Raw genomic sequence first — 23972 nt, 5'->3', positions numbered from 1 at the left:
ATTCCAACAGGTTCGTCAGGCAAGATTTTCTCTTAAGGAAACCATGCTGATTTTGTCCCATCTTGTCCTGTGTCTCCAAGTAATCCATAACCTCATCCTTAACAGTTGATTCTCAAAAAATTCCATTCCTTAGCTGCTGATGTTCTTAAAACAGTCAACCCATTCTATTACTTACATTTGCACAACTGTTTCCCAGTCCTCTGCTGTTCACATAAAAGTTGCTGGTGAATGCAGCAAGCCAGGCAGCATCTCTAGGAAGAGGTACAGTCGACGTTTCAGGCCGAGACCCTTCGTCAGGACTAACTGAAGGAAGAGTGAGTAAGAGATTTGAAAGTTGGAGGGGGAGGGGGAGATCCACTATTCAGGGCCCCAAACAGTCCTTCCAGGTGAGGCAACACTTCACCTGTGAGTCGACTGGGATGATATACTGCGTCCGGTGCTCCCGATGTGGCCTTTTATATATCGGCGAGACCTGACGCAGACTGGGAGACCGCTTTGCTGAACATCTACGCTCTGTCCGCCAGAGAAAGCAGGATCTCCCAGTGGCCACACATTTTAATTCCACATCCCATTCCCATTCTGACATGTCTATCCACGGCCTCCTCTACTGTAAAGATGAAGCCACACTCAGGTTGGAGGAACAACACCTTATATTCCGTCTGGGTAGCCTCCAACCTGATGGCATGAACATTGACTTCTCTAACTTCCGCTAATGCCCCACCTCCCCCTCGTACCCCATCTGTTACTTATTTTTATACACACATTCTTTCTCTCACTCTCCTTTTTCTCCCTCTGAATATACCCGTTGCCCATCCTCTGGGTCCCCCCGCCCTTGTCTTTCTTCCCGGACCTCCTGTCCCATGATCCTCTCGTATCCCTTTTGCCTATCACCTGTCCAGCTCTTGGCTCCATCCCTCCCCCTCCTGTCTTCTCCTATCATTTTGGATCTCCCCCTCCCCCTCTCAAATCCCTTACTCACTCTTCCTTCAGTTAGTCCTGATGAAGGGTCTCAGCCTGAAACGTCGACTGCACCTCTTCCTACAGATGCTGCCTGGCCTGCTGCGTTCACCAGCAACTTTTATGTGTGTTGCTTGAATTTCCAGCATCTGTTGTTTCCTCTGCTGTTCATGCCAGTTTGGTAACCCTGATTTTAACAGTCTGCACGCTAAAGACATATCCAAGCCTACCTCATGCAGCAGGTCCTCAGCAGAGTGAGTGAATATCCCAACGAGACTGTCGATTATCTGGCTGCGGGCAATGTCTACACGGTTACGGATGGTGTAGTCTTCGTTAGACAGAGTGTAAAAGGCCCGACTACAAGCCTCGAGTACTTCCATTTCTGTGTGTTTTTGAACAATGTCTCGGATCTGCTTCAGCAAAAGGTCCAGATACTGCAAATGGTAAGAGGAAGAAGATAAGAAGGGGAGATAGGAGGGGAAATAAAAGATTTATCCCAGCTAAAGAACAAGAGCAGCAAAAACATGTGAACGCCACCCCTTTCATTTCTTCATCAGCCCGGAACACTCTCCCTAACTGCGTTGTGGGTGTACCTCAAAGATTACAGCTATTCAATGCAGTTCATCACCATCTTCTCAAGGACAACTAAGAATGGGCTCAACTGGCAAAATCCACGGTCCTTAAATGAATCTACAGTATAAAAGTTGCACAAGACCAGCAAACAAGTAGAGGAGAAAGAGGAGAAATTTCTTCACTTAAACCTTAGAAATACTCTCAATGCTGGGCAAATTTATTTATTTATTTATTTTTTAAATAAACAGAGCAATAGGTGCCTGGAGTGGGCTGCCAGGAATAGTGGTAGAGGCAGATAAGATGGAGGCTTTTACATAGACATACAAATATACAGGGAATGAAGAGTTATGATCATATGGACACAGAAAAGATTTCATTTTACAATTTATTCAGAGCAAACATTATGTATATTCTATCTCAGAAGGCTCTGGTTGCTGGGAACAGGACAGAAACATTGGATTGAGGCACAAGACTGGCCAAACGCATTGAATGATAAGGCTGCTGCAAGTTTTTGATTGCATCTGTATATGCATGTACTTGAACATACAGCAATAAACTCGATCTCAAGGGTATGGAGTGAGAGCGGGTTGGGGAGGCCATGGGAATAGGAGGTAAAACAAACACAGCAGTATTGAAAAATTTGGCAGGAAAGGAGGGAGAGCATAGGTGGCGCCATCAGAGGGCAAGTATTTTCACAGTACCTGTTCTATCCCACTTGCATTCTCACCTTCTCCTGTCGTTTGCTGCTGTATAGATCCAGATCAAAGAAACTTGGAATCTGCAGAAGATTTGCCACTTTTTCAGCATCAGCAGAGTACTGGGGTGAGGGGTGGGGAATAAAAAGGAGCATTTTCAGTGTGTAGTCTGCTTTCCGTAAACATTTGTCTTCACCACCCATCCATCTCAGGATGTAAAATAATTACTTTAATTTATCGCTCCTGTACCCATATTTCACCAGGGCCAGTGGTAATTTTGGTAACCCACCCAACCCTTCTCTGCCCTGATTTACCAAAAGCTGTGAATCAACACCCTCTCTCTCACCTTGGCCAAGAGCTGTGGGATAATGACGATTAGATGTTCTGTCAGTTTAGCACGGTCATCCATCTGTTGTTTCTTCTCCTTCGCAGTCAGCAACTAAAATATGTTGTAAACATTCCGGTTAATGTGATATAGACAGAAGAGCCCAACAAATAAACACTCTGCTGACCCCAAATACCTGGCTGCCTCATTTAATACCATAAATTCAACTGATCATTCAAATTCATTATAACCTCCTCTCTACCCCGGTATCCTGATCGCCTCCACCCATTAGATTAATATCTTCAATCCTTTTCCCAAGGGTCCTAGAAGAACAGGTGTAATACTGGCACACAAGACATACTCCCTAACAGTAGGATGGGGAAGCTTTCATGCAGCAGACTGCAGGTAAACTTCATGACAACTGATGCTTTGAGATAACACGGAGCAGTGAAAGACAAAGCAAGCTGCATAGATATGAATAACTGATCACATCTCACTGGTCCCCAGTTCTCCAGGACCCAAAACCACCAAGGACATGGAGGAGGGTCATCTTACTGCTGTTAGAGGTTATCCTCAAGACATCCTGGAAGCAGTCTCACCTTCTTTCCTGAAAGTCTGCCAACGGGAGGGTGAACCTCCACAGCTTGTCGCATTGAGCAAACCATTAGTTCAATCAAAGCAGCCTCCTCTTGATCACTGAGACCTAGAAAGCAAGCTCACATTAATTTATTTCAGCTAATTCAGCAATTTAACCCAACTCTGCCAACATTTTAATAAATATTAATAAATAATCACTGCAGGAGATTTCAAACAGGCCAGCTTGACTAAGTTTCTGAACAACTACCAACACATCACCTGTAGAACCAGAGCAGCCACACTCGACCATGTTATACCACCATCAAGAATGCTTACTGTGCTATCCCATACCTACACTTTGGAAAGTCCAATCATCTGGCTGTACTTCTACTCCCAGTGTTCCAGATTATGAGGACACGCAGTCCTCTTTTATTGTCATTTAGTAATGCATGCATTAAGAAATGATACAATTTGTTCCTCCAGAATGATATCACAGAAACACAAGACAAACCAAGACTAAAAAAACTGACAAAAAACACATAATTATAACATATTTAGTTACAACAGTGCAAGCAATACCGTAATTTGATAGAAAAACAGACCATGGACACGGTAAAGAAGTCTCAAAGTCTCTCGAAGGTCCCATCATCTCACACAGACGGCTGAAGGAAGAAAACTCTTCCTGCCACGAGCTTCCAGAGCCACAAACTTGCCAATGCAGCATTCTGGAAGCACCTGACCACAGTTCGACTCCGAGTTCGTCCGAAAACTTCAAGCCTCCGACCAGCTCTACAACACCGAGCACCATCTCTGCCAAGCACTTCGACCCCAGCCCCGGCAACAGGCAATAGGCAAAGCTGAGGATTTGGGGCCTTCCCCTCCGGAGATTCTGGATTGCACAGTAGCAGCGGCAGCAAAGCAGGCATTTCATCAGTTTCTCCAGATGTTCCTCCGTGCTTCTCACGGCCGTCTCCATCAAATCAGGATTGTGCACAGCATCCTACTTCACAAATACGATATCAATTCGGAGCGGCCACGCGCGCTGCGTTGTGTCGCCATCTTCTCCTCCCTCTTCAGTGTACAAGCAGAATAAAGACTGCAGCACCAGTGTTGAGACCAAGAAGATATGGTCAAGGGAGGCGTAGGAGTGCTTACAAAGCTCCTTTGAGTTGGTGGACTGAAGAATGTGCAGCAATTCATCTTCGAGTCCGAATGAATACCCCACAGTTGTCAACAACTTCAAGACCTGTATGGATGAGTATGTGCCTTTGTGAACAAACCACAAGCCATGGACAAATCAGGAGATTTGTAGTCTGCTGAGGGTTAGATCTGTGGCATTCAAGTCTGGTGATCCAGAACTTCTTGAAGTCCAGCTACTACCTATGGAAGGCTATTTTAAGGGCAAAAAAAGTAATTCCAATTGAGGTTGAAAAGGGACTCAGATGCACATTAGGGTGGCAGGGTTTCCAAGTCATTACTTCCTACGAAGTGAAACCTCTCATGAATGGCTGTAATGCTTCAACAGTTTGCATGCACACTTTGAAAAGGAGAATAAAACTACGTCTATGCGAATCCCTGAAACATCTGCTGACTCTGATCTGTCTCAGAGGCCTAAGGAGGAACATCTTTCAAGAGGGTGAACCCTCACAAGGCACAACGCACTGATGGTGTACCTGGTAGGGCTCTGAAAACCTGTGCCAACTGGTGGGAATGTTCTGAGGAAATCTTCAATCTTTCACTGCTGCACTTTGAGGTTCTCACCTGCTTCAACAGGGCAACAATTATACCAGTGTCCGAGAAGAGCACGATAAGCTGCCCAGTGGCATTCACATCTACTGTGATGAAGTGCTTCAACGGGTTGGTCATGACTAGAATCAACTCTTGCCTAAGAAGGACCACTGCAATTTGTCTATCACCACAGAAGTTTACAGCGGATGCAACCTCACCAGGACGATAATAATATCTATGCCAGGCTGCTGTTTATTGCCTACAACTCAACACAATCAAATGCTCTGTTCTAATCAACAAGCTCCAACATGAACTTCCCACTGCAACTGGATTCTTGACCACCGGGAGACCAGTTTGTGCAGATCAGAAAAATCATCTCCTTCTCATTGACAATCAACACTAGCACACCCCAAGGATGCATGCTTAGCGCACTGCTCTACTTTCTCTACACCCATGATTGCAAGGCTAGACACAGTTTACACACTATCCATAAACTTACCAACAACACAATCATGCTGTCTGAATTTCAGATATTGATGAGGTGGCGTACAGGAGTGAGATAAATCAGCTGGATGAGCGGCGTCACAGCGACAACCTTGCACTCAATGTCAGAAAGACCAAGGAATTGATTGTGGGCTTCAGAAAGGACAAGTCTCGTGAACACCCACAAGTTCTCATCAAGGGACCAGAAGTGGAAAGGGTGAGCAGTTTCAAGTTCCTGGGTGTCAACATCTGTGGATCTACCCTGGGCCCAAAATACTGATGCAATTACTAAGAAGCCGGATATATTTCATTAGGAGTTTGAGGAGAGTTGGTACGTCACTCAAGACGCTCACAAATTTACCATGGACCACTGCACAGGATTAGAAATGGTTGAGACAATTATAAATTCAACCAGCTCCATCATGGGTAATTAAGGGCCTCTGACACCCTTTTTTTACTTTGCTACCATCAAGGTGGTGGGATAGAGCCTTAAGACACAAACTCAACATTTCAGGAGTTGAGCAATGAACCTATGAATACTTGCACAGTATTTTCTCCCTCTCTTTTGCACTATTTATTTATCTTAAATATAGTTATTGTAATTTATAGTTTTATTATTATGCCACAAAACAACAAATTTCACGCCAGTGATATTAAATCTGATTCTGATATAGGTGTAATATTACTAAAATGATTCCAGGAACTAGAGATTTTAGTTGTATTAATACTGTGGAAAAATGGGGATTTTCTTACAGGGTATCTGAAATTATGAAGTACGTCAACAGGAGAGAAAGAGAGAAACTCTTGTTAGTGAAAGGGTATTAAAAAAAAAATCAGGGGAGATTAGAATGAAGGTGACAATAGAATCAGAGACTAAAATTATCCAGAATATACCACCAGGGAGGCAGATAAATTGTAGCATTCAAAAGGAAACTTGTATCTAAGAATGGTTTATTTGAAAGGGGCAGGGGAATGTGACCAACCAGATTGTTCTTAAAATCAAAACAGAAAATTAAACATTCAGTCAGGTAACATTTGTGGAAAAACTGATAGCTAGCATTTTAATTCTACCCTTTTCTTTGTGTTACAACTGGCCATTATTGCTGCAAGTCAACTATTCAATATCAACTCGGTTTTAACTCTCTCCAGTACCATTCCCTGATGTGCTGACATGTCCTGCTCCCATTATTTACAACACTTGTTTATCATCCACTGTCTCATTAACCCATTTGACTTTAGTTCCTGTATCTCACTGCAACCCTGGTGCCACCCTTTCACAAATACTCTTTCCTTTGTCACCTTAATACTTTTACCCCCTCCCTAGTTCTTCCAAAATATTCTCAACATAAATATCAATCGTTTATCTTTCCATGTGCCACCGACTTGCTGTGTTTCAAGTATTTTCTGGTTTTTAAAAAATATTTATTTTCATGTTCTTATATAAAGTCAGATTAAAAGGCCAATTAGCTCCATTTCATTATTCCACAGTACAACCATTATTTGTGAACAATCTCCTAATTTCAGCTCAAGTTTTGTGCACCACACCAAAAAGTTGCTGTACTTCACACTCCAACTATACCTGGAACCACAGTAATCTTATTACACCATTGCATTTTTGCACAAGAATTTCCACACACACAAAGGGCTAGCGTTGCAAGCTCACCCACTTCGTCGTCTTCAATCTCTTCCAGTAACAGCTCGGTCATCCCCTCCCAGTCTTTCAGCACATATCCAGCATGGTCCCAAAGACTATCCACCAAATATGCACAGTGTTCATGGAGCTTAGGAAAGAAACAAATAAACATTGATCAGTATAACCAGCGCACCAATCGTGAGTTGGAGAGTTCCAAGAAAGGAGGTGGGGCACAGGAGAGCGAAGTTTAAAGGGGGAAAACTTCACAGGAACTCAGCTATAACCAGAGCACCAATTGTGAGTTGGAGAGCAGGGAAGGTTCAGGCACAAAAGGGAGAGACTGCCAAGCAGAGCGGTCTTTGACGAGTGGTCTGAGGCAGAGTGGTAGGGCTTTGGCAAGGTAAGTGGGCAAGTGAACTTTGGTTTTTCTCCTGGCATTTTTTGTTGGAGGAAGAGAGCATGTCTGTAGGGTTAGTCAGATGTGGGAATCCTGGGAATCTTCCCATCTCCCAGATGGCCAAACCTGCGCCAGGTGCACCGAGATGCAGCTTCTGAGGGACCGTGTTAGGGATCTGAAGCTGCGGCTTGATGACCTACAGCTTATTAGGGAAAGTGAGCAGGAGATAGATAGGAGCTACAAGGAGTTAGTCATCCTGACGTTGCAGGAGTTAGATAAGTGAGTAACTGTCAGGGGAGGAATGGGAAGAGCTCAGATAGTAGAGAGTACCCCTGTGGTCATCCCCTCAGTAATCATTATCTCATTTTGGATGTTGTTGAGGGGAGTGACCTGACAGACGACCACAGCAATCGGGTCTCTGGCAGTGAGCCTGATTCCGTGGTGCAGAAGGGAGAGAAGATGAGGAATGCGGTAGTCATAGGGGATTCCATAGTGAGGGTTCTATCAGCTGATAGAGATAACCGCATGGTGTGTTGCCTCCCAGGTGCCAGGGTACGGGATGTCTCAGACTGGGTGTAGCGCATTCTGAGGGGAGAGGGTGAACAGCCAAAAGTCTTGGTACACATTGGTACCAATGACATAGGTAGAAAAAGGGAGGAGATCCTGAAGAGAGAATTCAGGGAGCTGGATAGAAAGCTGAAAAGCAGGACTTCCAGGGTAGTAATCTCAGGATTACTGCCTGTGTCACGTGCAAACAAGCACATGAATAGCATGATCAGGTATATTAATGCGTGGCTGAGAGACTGGTGTAGGGGGGAGGGCTTTGGGTTCCTGGATCACTGGGGCCACTTCTGGGGGAGGTACGACCTGTACAAAAAGGACGGGTTACACATGAACCTAAAGGGGTCCAATATCCCAATATCGGTGGTCCCAAAGCATGTGCTACCGGGCCGCAAGGAAATGATATGAGTCAGCTGCACCTTTCCTCATTCACTATCACGCACTGTTGAACTTGAACATAGGGTTGCCAACTGTCACATATTTGCCGGGACATCCCGTATATTGGGCTAAATTGGCTTGTCCCATACGGGACCGCCCTTGTCCCCTATTTCCCCCACTAAGGTACAGCACTCCTATGAAACCTTTCATGCCGAAATGGCATAAAGCGAAGCAGCAGTTACCATTAGTTTATATGGGAAAAAATTTCTGAGCGTTCCCAGACCCAAAAAATAACCTGCCAAATAACACAAAACCTAAAATAACACCAACATATAGTAAAAGCAGGAATGATATGACAAATACACAGCCTATATAAAGTAGAAATAATGTATGTACAGTGCAGTCGGGAAGATTAAGCCAAAACCGATTTGTGGAAAAAAAAATTCAGCACATACGCGCATGCGCACACAGGTGCCCGCGCAAGGCTTCATGGTCATGGTAGTCTTTCTCGGGGTAAACACAAGTGTCCCATATTTGACTGCTACTTTTGTCCCTTATTTGAGAGTGAGAAAGTAGGCAACCCTAACTGTAAAAGACATGTTAAGGTGAGTTTAACCCTACTTGAACACCACCCCCGCCCCCCTCCCGGACCGCAAGAATATTGTCAATATTAAACCGGTCCACGGTGCAAAAAAGGTTGGGGACCCCTGTCCTAGCAGCAAGTTTAATAGAGCTGTTCGGGAGGGTTTAAACTAATTTGGCAGGGGGATGGGAACTGGAGTGATAGGGCTGAGGAAGGGGAAAACCATAAATAAATCAAAGATAGCGTGCAACAGATGATAGAAAGGACAGGCAGGAGATGAGGCATAATTACAGCCAGTGGGATGAGTTACAGGGCAAAAGAGGTGCGGTGCAGTTAAAACAGAACGCAACAAATACTGGACTGAAAATGTTATATTTGAATGAAGGCAGCAGAAGAAATAAAACAGATGATCTTGAAATGCAGCTGCAGATTGGCAAGTATGACGTTGAGGCTATCTCTGAAACTTGGCTAATGGATGGCTGCTATTAGGAGCAGGAAGTCCAAGGATATACAGTGTATCGGAAAGATAGGTAAGTTGGAAGAGGGGGTGGTGTGGCCCTGTGTATAAAAAATAATATTAAGACATGAGAAAGGGATGACATAGGATCTGAAGGTGTAGATTTTCAAAGGGTTGTGTTAAGAAAAGACCAGTGTAAAAGGACCCTAATGGCAGTGGTATACAGGCTTCCAAACAACAGCCAGGATGGGGATTACAAATTACAGCAGGAGATAGAAAAGGCGTGTCAGAAGGACAATGTCATGATTGGGGATTTTAACATGAAAGTGGATTGGGAAAACTGGGCCAGTACTGGACCTCAAGAGAGAGAATTTGCAGAATGTCTCAGGGATGGCTTTTTAGAACAGCTCGTTGTTGAGCCCACTAGGGGATCGGCTGTGCTGGATTGGGTGTCGTGCAATGATCCGGAGGTGATAAGAGAGCTTAAGGTTAAGGAACCTTTAGGGAACAGTGATCACAATATGATCAAGTTCACTTTGAAATTTGAGAAGGAGAAGCTAAATTCCATTGTGTCGGTATTTCAGTGGAACAAAGGAAATTACAATGGCATGAGAGGGGAACTGGCCAAGGTTGACTGGAAAGAGACACGAGCAGGAAGGACAGCAGAGCAGCAATGGCTGGAGTTTCTGAAAAAAAAAAATGGGGGAAGTGCAAGACATATATTCCAAATAAAAAGAAATTTTCGAATGGAAGGAGGACACTACTGTGGCTGAGTCAGAGCCAAAGTAAAAAGAGAGGGCATACAAGGAAGCCAAAGCTAATGAGAAGGTAGAGGATTGGTAAGCTTTTAAAAACTTGCAGAAGGCAACTAAGAAGGTCATTAGGAAGGAAAACATGAATTATGAAAGGAAGCTCATGACTAATATCAAAGAAGATACTAAAAGGTTTTTTAAAGTATATAAAGGGTAAAAGAGAATTGACGGTAGATATAGAACCAATAGAAAATGACGCTGTAGATATTGTGATGAGAGATGCAGAGATGGCAGAAGAACTGAATGCGTATTTTGCATCAGTCTCCACAGTGAAAGACATCTGCAGTATACTGGACATTCAAAAGTGTCAGGGAAATGAAGTATGTGTAGTGAAAATTACGACTGAGAAGGTGCTCAGGAAGCTTAATGGTCTGAGGGTTAATAAATCTCCTGGACCTGATGGAATGCACCCTTGGGTCTGAAGAAAGTAGCTGGAGAGATTGCGAAGGCATTGACAATGATCTTTCAAGAATTGATAGATTCTGGCATTGTACTGGCTGACCGGAAAATTGCAAATGTTACTCTGCTATTTAAGAAGGGTGGGAGGCAGCAGAAAGGAAGCTATAGACCTGTTAGCCTTACAGTGGTTGGGAAGTTGTTGGAATCGATTGTTAGGGATGAGATTACGTAGTACCTGGAGGCACATGACAAGACAGGCCAAAGCCAGCATGATTTCCTGAAAGGAAAATCTTGCCTGACTAACCTACTGCAATTTTTTGAGGAAATTACAGGCAGGTAGTCAAAGGAGATGCAATAGATGTAGTGTACTTGGATTTTCAGGCTTTTGACAAGGTGCCGCACATGAGGCTGCTTAGCAAGATAAGATCCTATGGAATTACAGGGAAGTTACTAGCATGGGTGGAACATTGGCTGTTCGGCAGAAAACAGAGTGGGAATAAAAGGATTCTATTTTGGCTGGAGTTCCACAGGGGTCAGTATTGGGACCACTGCTTTTTATGATGTATGTCAATGATTTGGACTATGAGATTAGTGGATTTGTGGACAAATTTGGTGATGATACAAAGACAGGTGGAGGAGCGGGTAATGTTGAGGAAGCAGAGAGCCTGTAGAGAGACTTGGATAGTTTAGGGGAATGGGCAAAGTGGCAAATGAAATACAATGTTGGAAAGTGTATTCACTTTGGCAGAAGAAATAAACAGGCAGACTATTATTTAGATGAGAGAATTCAAAATGCAGAGATGCAAAGGGACTTGGGAGTCCTTGTGCAGGATACCCTAAAGGTTAACCTCCAGGTTGAGTCGGTGGTGAAGGCGGCAAATGCAATGTTGGCATTCATTTCTAGAGGTATAGAATATAGGAGCAGGGATGTGATGTTGTGGCTATATAAGGCACTCGTGAGACCACACTGGAGTACTGTGTGCAGTTTTGGACTTTTTTAAAGAAAGGATATACTGACATTGGAGAAGGTTCAGAGAAGATTCCCGAGATTTATTCCAGGAATTAAAGGGTTACCGTATGAGAAACGCTTGGCAGCTCTTGGGCTGTATTCCCTGGAGTTCAGGAGAATGAGGGGGTATCTCATAGAAACATTCTGAATGTTAAAAGGCCTGAACAGATTAGATATGGCAAAGTTATTTCCCATGGTAGGGGAGTCCAAGACAAGAGGCACAGTTTCAGGATTGAAGGACGTCCATTTAGAACAGAGATGTGGAGAAATTACTTTAGTCAGAGGGTGGTAAATCTGTGGAATTCACGAGCGGCTGTGGAGTCCAAGTCATTGGGTGCATTTAGGGCAGAGATAGATAGGTTCTTGATTAGCCAGGGCATCAAAGAGTATGGGGAGAAGGTGGGGGAGTGGGGATAACTGGAAGAATTGGATCAGCCCCTGATTGAATGGCGTAGCAGACTTAATGGGCTGGATGGCCTACTTCGGTTCCTACATCTCATGGTATATGGTCTATTCACATTAAGAAGATAAGTGATGATACTTGATAATATTTGAGAAGGAGTTGAACTCCCTCCCCATCCCCCTCCCCCGAGGCAAAAAATACAAGACCTATTCCTAGGAAATACCAACAATACCTGGATTTACAGGTTAAAAAAAAATCAGGAAACTGTCCAAATTTTAACCAGTTAGAAACCCTGACTGTTGTCAGTCATATCTAGAACTGACGTGAAGGCAGCAATCACACAGTTATTATCAGAATTTAATGTGGGGAGGTAATAGAAAAGTTAAGACAATCATGGAGAAGTTTAATTTTCCTTTACCCTGAGCAAATCAATTGCTAATAAAAGCCCTGAAGCATAGATTCCTAAATAAGCCAAATGAGGAATGGGAACAGGAATATTCAAAGTTCAAAGTACATTTATTATCAAAGTATGTATGCAGTGTACACAACCCTGAGATCTGTCTTTCCAGAGAGCCATGAAACAAAGAAAACCATGGAACCCTTTCAAAGAAAAACATCATTCACCCCTCTACGCACAAAACAAATCGTGCTAACGCAACAAGGAACGAGCGAAAACACAAAATTAAAAACAAACTCGAAAGAGTCCAATTGAACTACAATCCAATCCCCAAATCGCACACCCAGAACTTCAGTACCATCTTTCGACAGTATCCAGAGAGAAAGACATTCGAACACAGGGACCTTTCCTCAAGGTTAACTAAATAGGCTTTGAGCTTGTGTTTAGAAGTGTCAACTGAGTCTGCAACCCTTATAGTTTTAGGTATTGAGTTCCACCAGTTAGAAGCTGCTTTTTTAAAAAAAAACTGATCTAATTATCTTTTGAGGGCAATTGTCTAAATTCAAGAGACTGGCAGAAGTCATCCTGACAGCTCCAGCAGAATAAAATGAAAATAACTCAGATCCCAGACTATTGAGACCTTTGTAAACAAGGGAACTTTAAAATCAGTTCTAAAAGATACAGGAAACCAATGCAGAGTAGCTAGGATAAGAGTGATATACTCCCTCATTCTAATTTTAGTTAGAAGTCTAGCAGCCAGCTAAAGAAGTTGAAGTCTGTTGATAAATTGCTTTGCAAGGCAATTAAAAGTGCATTACAGTAATCTAGTCTATTCGATTTAAAGGTACAAATTACTTTTTCGGCATCATAACGTAATAGAAACAGATGTACCTTTGCGATACACAAGTGTAGAAATGCTGCTTCATTCATTTTCTTTATATGGAATTTAAAATTCAAATCTGAATCAACAATAATGCCCAAGGTTGTTACTTCCAATTTTAACAAGGGGAACTTAAGTTCCCAAGTTTATCAAAAAGTTTAACTTTTTGGTTTTGGAACCAACCAAAAGTATTTCAGTTTTATCTTCATTAAGAAGAAAGCCCTCAACTCCAAGTGGAGTCATTGGGACGCTGTCATGACGGCATTTTTTTTTTTAGCAGGCTTTCTTATTTTTACGAGGCCGAGTTGCTAGCTTGACGCTCAACCCAGCACAGATGGAAAGCGTGCAAAGGAGCCGGCTGGATTCGAACTCAGGAGCCTTCACTCCGAAGTCCAGCTGATGCCACTACGCCACCAGCCGGCTAATCTGCATTTAGTTTTAGGAAATTATTATTGATCCATTTGTTCATTGTAGCCATACAACAAGCCAGAGAAGATAGGGTGTTATCATCAGGCTGAATCGATTTACAATTGTGTCACCTGCCTAGCTATGGAAATCAGGTTTATGCACTCTAATGACATCTGTCCAAGAAGATCGAGGACCATGTCATCTTCTCTGAGTTACACCAAAAGCTACATTGTTTCTTTTAGAAAACTGATCTCCACAATGGAAAAAAAAACTCTCCAGGATATATGTATGGAACAAACTAAGGGCACTACCAGAGATGCCAGTCCAGTTCTCAATGTAATCTAGAATGTTGTAATCAATTATGTCGAAAGCATGACTTAAAGGAGAATTAGAATTAAGACCCTACTGGCATCAGTGCCGAGCCTAAGATTGCTAACAATTTTGGTAATAAGGGACGTTTCCATGCTGTGGTTTGCTCTAAAACCTGACCAAATTTTTTCTAGAATTCAGAAAAGTTAACTTTCTCATTCAGAAAGTTAAGTTGGTTGAAAATGACTCTCAAGAATCTTGCGTAGGAATGGAAGAGTTGATACCGCCTGTAGTTTAGCTAGCAAATTAAAGGAAAGCAGGGGCAAGCGCAGAGGCCAGTGTGGACAGAATGGTGATCCTAAGGCTTTAGCTCTTTGGGGCTTCACTCCGAGAAAGCAAAGAAAAGAAAAGCTCAAGTTTTTTTCCCCCCTCCCTTCTTTATATCTGCTCAGCTAGGACAGTAGAGATGCCAGGCAGGATAGTTAAATGCACCTCTTGCGGGATGTGGGAAGGCAGGGAGATCTCCAGTGCATCCAGCTGCAGCTTCTAACAAACCGTGTTAAGGAGTTGGAGCTGGAACTGGGTGAACTCTGGATCACTTAGGAAGCTGAGTGGGTGATAGATAGGACATGTAGAGAAGTAGTTACACCCAAGGTGCAGGACACAAAAAACTGGGTGACAGTCAGAAAGAGGAAAGGGGTTAAGGAGCCAGTGCGGAGTAAACGCATGCCCACCCCCCTCAACAGGTATATCACTTTGGATTCTGTCAAGGGGATGACCTAACAGAGGAAAGTCACAATGGTCAGGTCGTGGGCAGAGTCTGCCTCTGAAACTCAGAAGGGAAGGCACGCTATGATATTCTTAAGTTAGGGGAACAGACAGGGCAAGAATGAGATTCCCAGATGGTATGTTGCCTCCTGGGTACCAGGATCTGGGATATTTCAGATTGAGTCCTCGGCATTCTTCAGTGAGAGAAGTCACGGTCCACGTAGGTACCAATGACATGGGTAGCTCAAGTGATGAGGTTCTGCATCAGGAGTTCATGAGTTAGGTGTGAAGTTAAAAGCCAGGACCTCCAGAATTGTGATCTCAGGATTGTTAACCCGTGCCACAGGCTAGGGAGGCTAGAATTAGCAATATATTATACAGCTTAAAACGTGGCTAAGGTGTTGGAGGGAGGGCATAAGGTTTTGGATCATTGGGCTCTCTTCCCAGGAAGATGGGACCTGAACAGAAGGCACTAGCTGCACCTGAACTGGAGGGGAATGAATGTTCTCGTGGGAAGGTTTGTTAATGCTGCATGGTGGCATTTAACCTAAAGTTGCATTGGGAGGGGAACCAAAGTGGGAACAGTTACTGGAGAGTTTGTTGAGACAGACTTTGTTTAAGACCACAGACAAAGTTAGGAACCAAAAGGTTGAGCATAGTGCAACTAGTATCCTGAGATGCATATATTTCAATGCAAGTATTGTAGGAAAGGTGGATCATAGTGCTGAAGACGAGGTAGCTAGTTTACACACAGAGACGATATGTAGTGAGGAACAGCTGTCGATAGGGCAGAATTCCAGACAACAGAATAAGTTGCTACATAAAAAGGCAAACTAAATTGAAAAGGATAAATACAGGACTGAAGGTGTTTATTGTGAATGTGTGCAGTATACGGAATAAGGTAGATGAATTTACAGTACAGTTGCAGATTGGCAGGTATGATGTTGTAGGCATCACTGAATCATGGCTGAACAATTATAGCTGGAAGCTTAATGCTCAAGGATACACATTGTATTGAAAGGATAGGCAGGAAATAAGAGGGGACAGCGTTGCTATTGTTAAAAAATGAAATCAAATCATTAGAAAGAGGTGACATAGGGTCAGAAGGTGTCAAATCATTGTGGATAGAGCTAAGGAACTGTAAGGGTAAAAAGACCCTGATGGAAGTTGAATACAGACCCCCAAACAGTAGTATGGATGTGGCCAACAATTTACAATGGGAGGTAGAAAATGCACGCCAAAAGGACAATATTACAATAGTCCTGGGGGACTTCAATATGCAGTGGGCTCTACATAAGTTCAGGCCGGCTATTATCATCTAAAGTAGAGAAGTTCAAGATGGCAAAATGTTGAGTTGTGTTAACACTGAGGGACTCTGATGACAAGCTAATAACAAAATCAAGCCGAAAGTAGGCTGCCAACTCAGCCACAGACCAGGTAGTGAGCTCCCTGAATTGAGAAACATCATCGGCAACCCATGTCTGGGACTGCAAGGCCTTGGCTCTACACACTTCCAATGATGGGACAGTACAAGTGCAAGTGTGACATGGTCCAGGCACAGGTATGGAACCGTAAGTTTGAAAGGCAGGTATGGAAGGCAGTGGAGTTGGGGTCACAGGGCACCTGGACGAAATGGGATCTTCCCAAGCACATCACTTGGGCAGAGCACTGGAGACTGGAGACCTTCCCCATTTCTTTCCTCCTGCAGTCCAAGCATGACACTGTCCCTACATCATCACAGCCGCACACATGGGGGCTGAGGAAGGACCTCAAACTGCAAGCTTTGTCGTCAGCGAGGTTCACTGGCACATACTGTCAGAATGCAAAACAGTTCTAACACAAAGACGGTACAGGTGGTGACACGAAAAGGTCCTGCTGTCCCTTGCTGACAGACCAGAGCTGCAGAGATGTAAAAAGAGACCAGCCGACAGAGGGGCAAACAGGCGGTCACTTTCATCAAGGAGAGGTCCAACCCAGTCATTTCAAAGAGGCCTAAATCCAATCTGTTGCAAACTGTGAAATCATAGGAGATGAAGGTTGATTGTGGAGGAAGATGCAGTTCCTAGAGTTGGTGTAAACCACACTTCAACCAGACATCATACCATGGTCCACTGCAGACAAGAAAATCATCCCAGTGGACCTCATAGTACCATAGAAAGAAGGATGCAAGGAGGTTCATGAGAGGAAGGCCCAGGAGTGCAGGGACAAAGGATGGCAGGCATGGCTATTCCCTGTAGAGAGCAATTATAGAGGGTCAGCATGGAGACTGATGTTTGCACTGGGCCTTGATGAAAAGAGCAAAAACCAAGCAGCTTGCAGGATGGGGGAGGGAGCAGAGAGAACCTCTTGCTGGATATGGAGCAGCCGAGAGGAGTTGAGCCGAAAGTCAGGAGCAGATGGGCAGTGAGTTGACCACCACTGCTAATCCGCCAGCTGGACAGTTTAGTGGTTAAGGGTCGAAACACTTTATGAAGGTTAGGCACCACCTCATGAAATCTGCTCTTGGCCAAAGGTTACAGTTACCTCATCAGGAACTGAAGCGAGTACCCTGGTCTATGATGCAAGGAAAAATCAGGTTCGTACTGGATTACAGGAGGGGGAATTTCTAGAGTGCCTATGAGATGGCTTTATAGAACATTTCGTGGTTGAGCCCACGAGGGGATCAGTTATTCTGAATTGGGCATTGTGCAATGAATCAGAATTGATTAGAGCTTAACGTAAAAGAACCTTTAGAGACAAGTAATCATAATATGATCAAATTCACCCTGAAATTTGAGAAAGAGAAGCTAAAGTCAGATGTATCAGTATTACAGTGGAATAAAGGGAATTACAGAGGCATAAGAGACGAGATGGCCGGTATTGATTGAAAAAGAATACTGGCAGAGATGACAACAGAGCAGCATTGGCTGGAATTTCTGGAAAAAATTTGGACGGTACAGGACATACACATCCCAAAGAGGTAGAAATATTTTAAAGGAAAGATAACACAACCATGGCTAACAAGAGAAGTCAAAGCCAACATTAAAAAGCCAAACAGAGGGCAAATAACAGAGCAACAATTAGTGGGAAGTTGGAGGATTGGGAAGCTTTTAAAAACCAACAAAAGACAACTAAAAAAGTCATAAAGAAGGTAAAGACAGAATACGAAAGTAAGCTAGCCAGTAATATTACCAAAAGTTCCTTCAAATACACAAGAGGCCAGAGTGGATATCGGAATGCTGGAAAACAATGCTGGAGGTAGTAATGGTGGTTAACAAAATTGTGGATGAACTGAATGAGTATTTTGTATCAGTATTCACTGCAGAAGACTCTAACAGTATGGTGGAAGTTCCAGGTGTCAGGGGTCATGAAATGTGAGAAGTTACTACAGCTAGGGAGAAAGTTCTTGGGAAACTGAAAGGTCTGAAGGTTGATATAGTGAGTCACCTGGACTAGATTGTACACACCTGAGTTCAGAAAGAGGTGGCTGAAGAGACTGTGAGGGCATTAGTAATAATCTTTCAAGATCACCAGATTTTAAAATGGTTCCAGAAGACTGGAAAATTGAAAATGTCACTCCACTCTTCAAGAAAGGAAGAAAGGAAACTATAGACCAGTTAGTCTGACCTCTGTGGTTGGGAAGATGTTGGGAATCGATTAAGGATGAGGTCTCAGGATACTTGAAAGCACATGATAAAATAGGCCATAGGGAAAATATTGCTTGACAAATCTGTTGGAATTCTTTGAAGAAATAACAAGCAGAATAGACAAAGAATTGGTTGACGTTGCAAACTTGGATTTTCAGAAGACCTTTGACAAAGTGTCACACATGAAGCTGCATAACAAGGTATTAAAGGAAAGATTCTAGCACGGATAGAGTATTGGTTGATTGGTAGGAGGGAAAGAGTGGGAATAAAGGAAGCCTTTTCTGTCTGGCTGCCAGTAACTAGTGGTGTTCCACAGGGGTCTGTGTTTATCTGTCAATGATTTGGATGATGGAATTGGCCACTCTGTTGCAAAGTTTGCAGACGATATGAATATAGGAAGTAGAGAAGCTACAGAAAGACAGATCGATTAGGAGAATGGCAAAGAAATGGCAGATGGAACACAGTGGTGGGGAGTGCATGGTCATGCACGGCGGTAGAAGAAATGAAAGGGTTGACAAGTTTTTTTTTTAAATGGAGAGAAAACAAAAACACTGAGATACAAAGGGACTTGGAAGTCCTTGTGCAGGATTCCCTGAAGGCTAATTTGCAGTTTTTGAGTCTGTGGTGAGGAAGGCAAATGCAATGTTAGCATTCATTTCAAGAGGACTTGGATATAAAAGCAAGGATGTAATGTTGACTTTATAAAGCACTGATAAGACCTCACTTGGAGTATTATGAGCAGTTTTGGGTCAATTATCTTAGAAAGGATGTGCTGAAACTGGAGAGGGTTCAAAGGTGGTTTATGAAAATGACTCCTGGATTGAATGGCTTGACAAATGACGAGCATTTGATGACTTTGCACCTGTACTCACTGGAATTTAGAGGAATGAGAGGTGACACCATTGAAACCTATCAAGGTTGAAAAGCCTTGATATGGTGGATGTGGAGAGGATGTTTCCTATGATGCGAGAGTCTAAGACCAGAGGACACAGCCTCAGAATAGATGAATCTCCTTATAGAATGGAGATGAGTAATTTCTTCAGCCAGGGAATGTTGAATCTGTAGAATTCTTTGCCACAGGCAGCTGTGGAGGCCAGGTCTTCATGTATATTTAAGGCAGAAGTTGACAGATTCTTGATTGGTCAGGGCATGAAGGGATATGGGGAGAAGTAAGTAGATGGAGGCTTAGAGGAAAACTGGATCAGTCATAATGAAATGGCAGAGCAGACTCAATGGGTCAAATGGCTTAATTCTGCTCCGATATCTTATGGTCTTATGAATCTGAAACACTTGTAAATTTTAACATGGCTGCCATCTTTTTATGAGGTGGGCAAATAGAGGTTACCAGTACCTGTAGCTATAACCTCCCTAATTTTGTTGATTAAAAAATATTGTGAATTCCTCTCATTTTGGGGCAGATGCTCGACTCAGGACTTACAGCTCTGAGCAGGTTTAACAATTGGTGCTTCTTGCAGAGCGTACAGCAGCGTTAGAGGCTAGTTTTTCCTTGAAAATATCACGGTTGACTTCTAGCCCAGTCTTCCCATTTCTATCTCAAATACCCTGCATGATCGCTTGAACTTGTGGACAGATTTGTTTAACAGGATGACGTTTTACTCAGTGATTTATTTTTAACCCTAAGTGGGGCCACTGTGTTTATTGAATATGGCGGCAAGCCTACCACCTCAGGCACTGGGCATTTGAAAAAAGTGGTGCGTTCCCAAAATAGATTAAAAATTTCATAGAAGTCAAAATTCAATGTGACTGGGGAACCTGCTAATACGCCCCCAGCCACGACCCAGCATGAGAATTGGTCCAGAGATAAAAATGTCTTAAATGTCTTTACCATTGATTTTTAGAAATTCAAAGAGACTACTAAAGTCAGATTTCAGCAGCTCAGATTGTTACTGAACAATGTAATTTGTGCCAATTGGACAACTATTCTTTTTACAGCAGGGCAGTCAGATAGCAGGTAAGGGAGTTTGCATTTTATATCAGACTTTCGCGCTGGGAGACTTTAGCTTTGACTTGACGCTCCTGATGATAGTTACCGATTACCAGCATTGTCGGAGGCAGGGGAGAAGACAATGGAATCTGTGGTTGTATTGCAGCCCAGGAGATAGCCCAAAAACTACCCCGCCTATGGTACAGCCTGAAGTGGTGTGTAGCTGCCAATGGGCAGCTTCTCGTCACATGTAACTGAATCCCTAGTACCCCAGAAGATGGAGGATAAGACAAGTTGGTCAGCGGGGAAAATTATTGCTTGTTTTAAGACATTGAATCCATTCTGTAGTTGGACTTCTTGTTATGAATGTGGAGAAGTGCAGCACTTACACCTTCCTACAACTGTTAAGCAGGGAGTTCAGCTGCCTGATGCTTTGTGCCTAACTTCCAGTTGAATCTAGGGCTTGGTTGGCTTGGCTCGAGCAGCCTCTGAACATAGAGCAGTAGAGTCAAGCTCTCCCCTAGTGGTGGCACCCGTAGCAACTGTGCAGTCAAGGAACTGCTTTGTCATCCTGAACCTGATAAAGTTGGAATATTCTTCTATCTCGATCGGTAACTTTTTGTTTGCAGCAAAGATACTTTGGTTATCATAATAAAGCAGAATCTCACAATTTGAGAGTGACAAAAACTCAAAGTTAACCATAATATTGAATCATAAGAAATGGTTTACTAAGGTTGGCATAGGGATTGGAAAAATTTTAGAAACCAACTAAAATTGAGAACATGTATAAAGACCAAGCATGATCCAACAAGAAAAATTCGTAAAAGTTTGTATAATTATGCAAACAGGAAGATGGCTAAAAATAAATCTAGGCATAGTAAAAGTAGGAATATGGGGATAAAGAAATTGCAAGTGTCGTTACTGAAATACTGTCCTCAGTGAGAGACAACGCATATTAAAAATGGAGGGGGGAAGGGGGGAAATTCCTTTTTTAGCTTTGGGTCAAAAATATACAGGATAGTATCAAAAACAACTTGAATTTCCTTTAAGCATTTTGATCATTTAAATACATTACACAGATATGAAATTTTGGAATCTCACTAATGGGGTTATCGACCATCAGTAAATCCAAAGATCATGACCCACCTCACTTTCCAAGAAAAATGTGAGCAGCAGCTTAATGAATTCTCCATTTGTATTGCGTTTGCCTCGCTGGTTAGCTATAGTCTCCTCTCGAGCTTCAGTGTAATGTTGCCACAGCCTGAAACAAGGTGGTATTTTATGACAGGTCTGAACCGAAAGGGCAGAATCAGGTCTTAAGTTAACATAACATAGGAGACATACATGACCGGAGTTAGCTGGTCCTGGGAATTTACTATCCCAGTCCCGAGAGGAGAAGAGTATGATGGGCTGGGGCTGGCAATACACAGACTTCTTATGCCCACTTTAGCTAGCCCAAACACAGTAGCTGCTCCCACTGCTTTTGCCAAATCTTTGCATTAACTCAATTATCACATGGGAAGTTGCTTCAGGATCATTGAAACTTCATTTCTTTCAGTTGACCACACAGTTTGATACCCTTACTATCATGATCCTTTATGGCACTCATTTCGAACATGCATTGTAACAGCAAGAAGGCTGTGAACCCAGTCACAACCAATTGCTCCAACATGTGTTTTGCAGAGTAATCACTTAATAAGAAAGTGAGTGGCAATGCTAGCCTTCAATATTAAACCTGTGAACACATATTAATAAAATCAGCAGCTAATGAAGAGCTGAAATTCAACTTACTTAACATATACGAAATTTCCCGCAGCTACTGCAGTCGGGCGGTGAGAGGCATACACCAAGGGGTATACACACTCACATTCGTCATTGCTCAATACATCCTCAGTGTTCCTGGAAACAAAGAAGGACTTGTAATTATATATCAACAAAGAAGGACTTGTAATTATATATCATGAATCACCCATTACAATCAGAGGTACAATCCTGTGATGGTAGGAAACCCTGTAGCCAATCTGTATGCAAGATTCCACTCATTGCAGTAAGTCAAAGACTAGATGAAGTAGTCAAGGGTGACAATGCTAGGATCAGCAAAGAGAATATTCCTGCTTCATTTTGATTAGTCCACAGAATCTTTCATATTCATCTAAGGAGGAAGACAGAAAACCTGTTCAGCATCTTTTTTCACATATCCCTTCCTTGTGTCGACCAGGATTATACACTCAAATGAATTTAAATCCACGATGTATTGACAGAAGAGTCAGAAGAACAGAAAATGGGTTACATCTCAAACACCATTAAGCAAAACTTGTGACAGGCATGATAGATATGTTGATAGGATAGTGGAACAAAAATTAATACCATGTAGGTGAACTGTTCCATTTTGATAGGAAGTAGAAATACAATTAGAGGGTTTAACTCTAAAAAAGATAAAACGTGTATATAGTTCATTGAAAACAAAATAGCAGGTTGCAAAAAATCCTTATGGGATCATGGTTTTTTTAAAAAATGGGTAAAGGAACAATTCTCAATAAGTTCTCTTAATAAACCACAAGGCCCTCCATTATTTGTGGTCAACCGCAGATATTGTATCCTCGCTGTCTACACAACATGCAAATCAGGGCAGTACAATACGTTGAGCAAGTGGTTCATAAACCAATATGGAGTAGAAACTATCCAGAGGTTCTATCCTAACATTCTGTGAAGAACAAAGAGCCTGCGCGGAACTTTTCAAACAGCCTGGCAAGCTAAGAGAAAATCATGAATAAACTGCTGATACAAAACAAACAAGCTATCTTGAACCTCTGCAGTGGCTGTCAGAGATTTACAGGTCAACACACAAGTAATGAAGATGGTACCACTGCACCTGGTTCTCCTCTAGCTGCCTATAAAAGTGGCGAATATCAGAATGATTACAATAGTCAAGCCCATTCACCGTTTTTTAAATAATGGTTCAAAGCTTAGACTCTTTCCAATCAGCTTTTATTTTTACTATGCTAATGATCTAATATAAAACATTTCTATGTCAAAAGATCATTCTTAGAGGAGAAAAACATAATCAAGATAGTACATCAAAGAGAGGTCCATAAAATGGTTGCAGGTGTGATTATTGAATGATAAAATAGGTTCAAAATTATCTGACATTAAAGCAAAGTGCATTTATAGTTAAAGGATAATGCAGAAGAATAAAACTGACAATAATTCACACAGAACAGGAAAAAGGCCACTCTAAGTAACTGCTGGAATTACATGGATTATGAGACAACATAGGACTGGATGCCACAGGTACAATGACCTGTTTATTCCATGTAAGATACAGAATATAGCAGTCATATTAACATAAAATAGCTTGTTGTACTTGTCATATAATCTATTAATTCACGCATCCTATTACTTGCAGTCATACTTCTTACATGATTTTATTTATGGTATTTGCTGAGGCTCAATAAACTTTTAAGACTGTGCCGCTCTGCAAACCTTGACAAGTAGAAACAACTATCCCACTGATTAACTTCATACACACTGGTTGAGGCACAATAGAATATAGCATACAATTACGTGCCCCACATTTTAGGATACAAGTAAGGATTTAGAGAAGGTGCGCAAGAGATACATAAAAAAATACAGGTATGTAGCTCTTGTTATGTGATTCAACTGGAGTCAT

The 23972-nt window shown here is 42.5% G+C and overlaps 1 protein-coding gene across 4 annotated transcripts in view; it reads right to left on the bottom strand.

Annotated features, from left to right (window-relative positions):
- The window catches only part of LOC134360004 (cohesin subunit SA-2-like), a 109499-nt gene that overhangs the window by 41670 nt on the left and 43857 nt on the right, over positions 1-23972 (bottom strand). For all 4 annotated transcript variants that reach the window (XM_063073977.1, XM_063073976.1, XM_063073979.1 and 1 more), the window contains exons 16-22: positions 22094-22201; positions 21449-21563; positions 7001-7118; positions 3150-3253; positions 2572-2664; positions 2258-2347; positions 1188-1391 (exon numbers count right to left, since the gene is read on the bottom strand). In XM_063073977.1, coding sequence (XP_062930047.1) covers positions 1188-1391; positions 2258-2347; positions 2572-2664; positions 3150-3253; positions 7001-7118; positions 21449-21563; positions 22094-22201 — 832 coding nt within the window. The remainder of the gene's footprint in view (positions 1-1187; positions 1392-2257; positions 2348-2571; positions 2665-3149; positions 3254-7000; positions 7119-21448; positions 21564-22093; positions 22202-23972) is intronic.

This window comes from Mobula hypostoma, chromosome 21 (assembly GCF_963921235.1).
Source record: "Mobula hypostoma chromosome 21, sMobHyp1.1, whole genome shotgun sequence".
In the NCBI taxonomy this organism is placed as follows: Eukaryota; Metazoa; Chordata; class Chondrichthyes; order Myliobatiformes; family Myliobatidae; genus Mobula; species Mobula hypostoma.
Note: the sequence above shows the minus strand (reverse complement) of the source record. Positions and strands in the feature narration are given on the sequence as shown.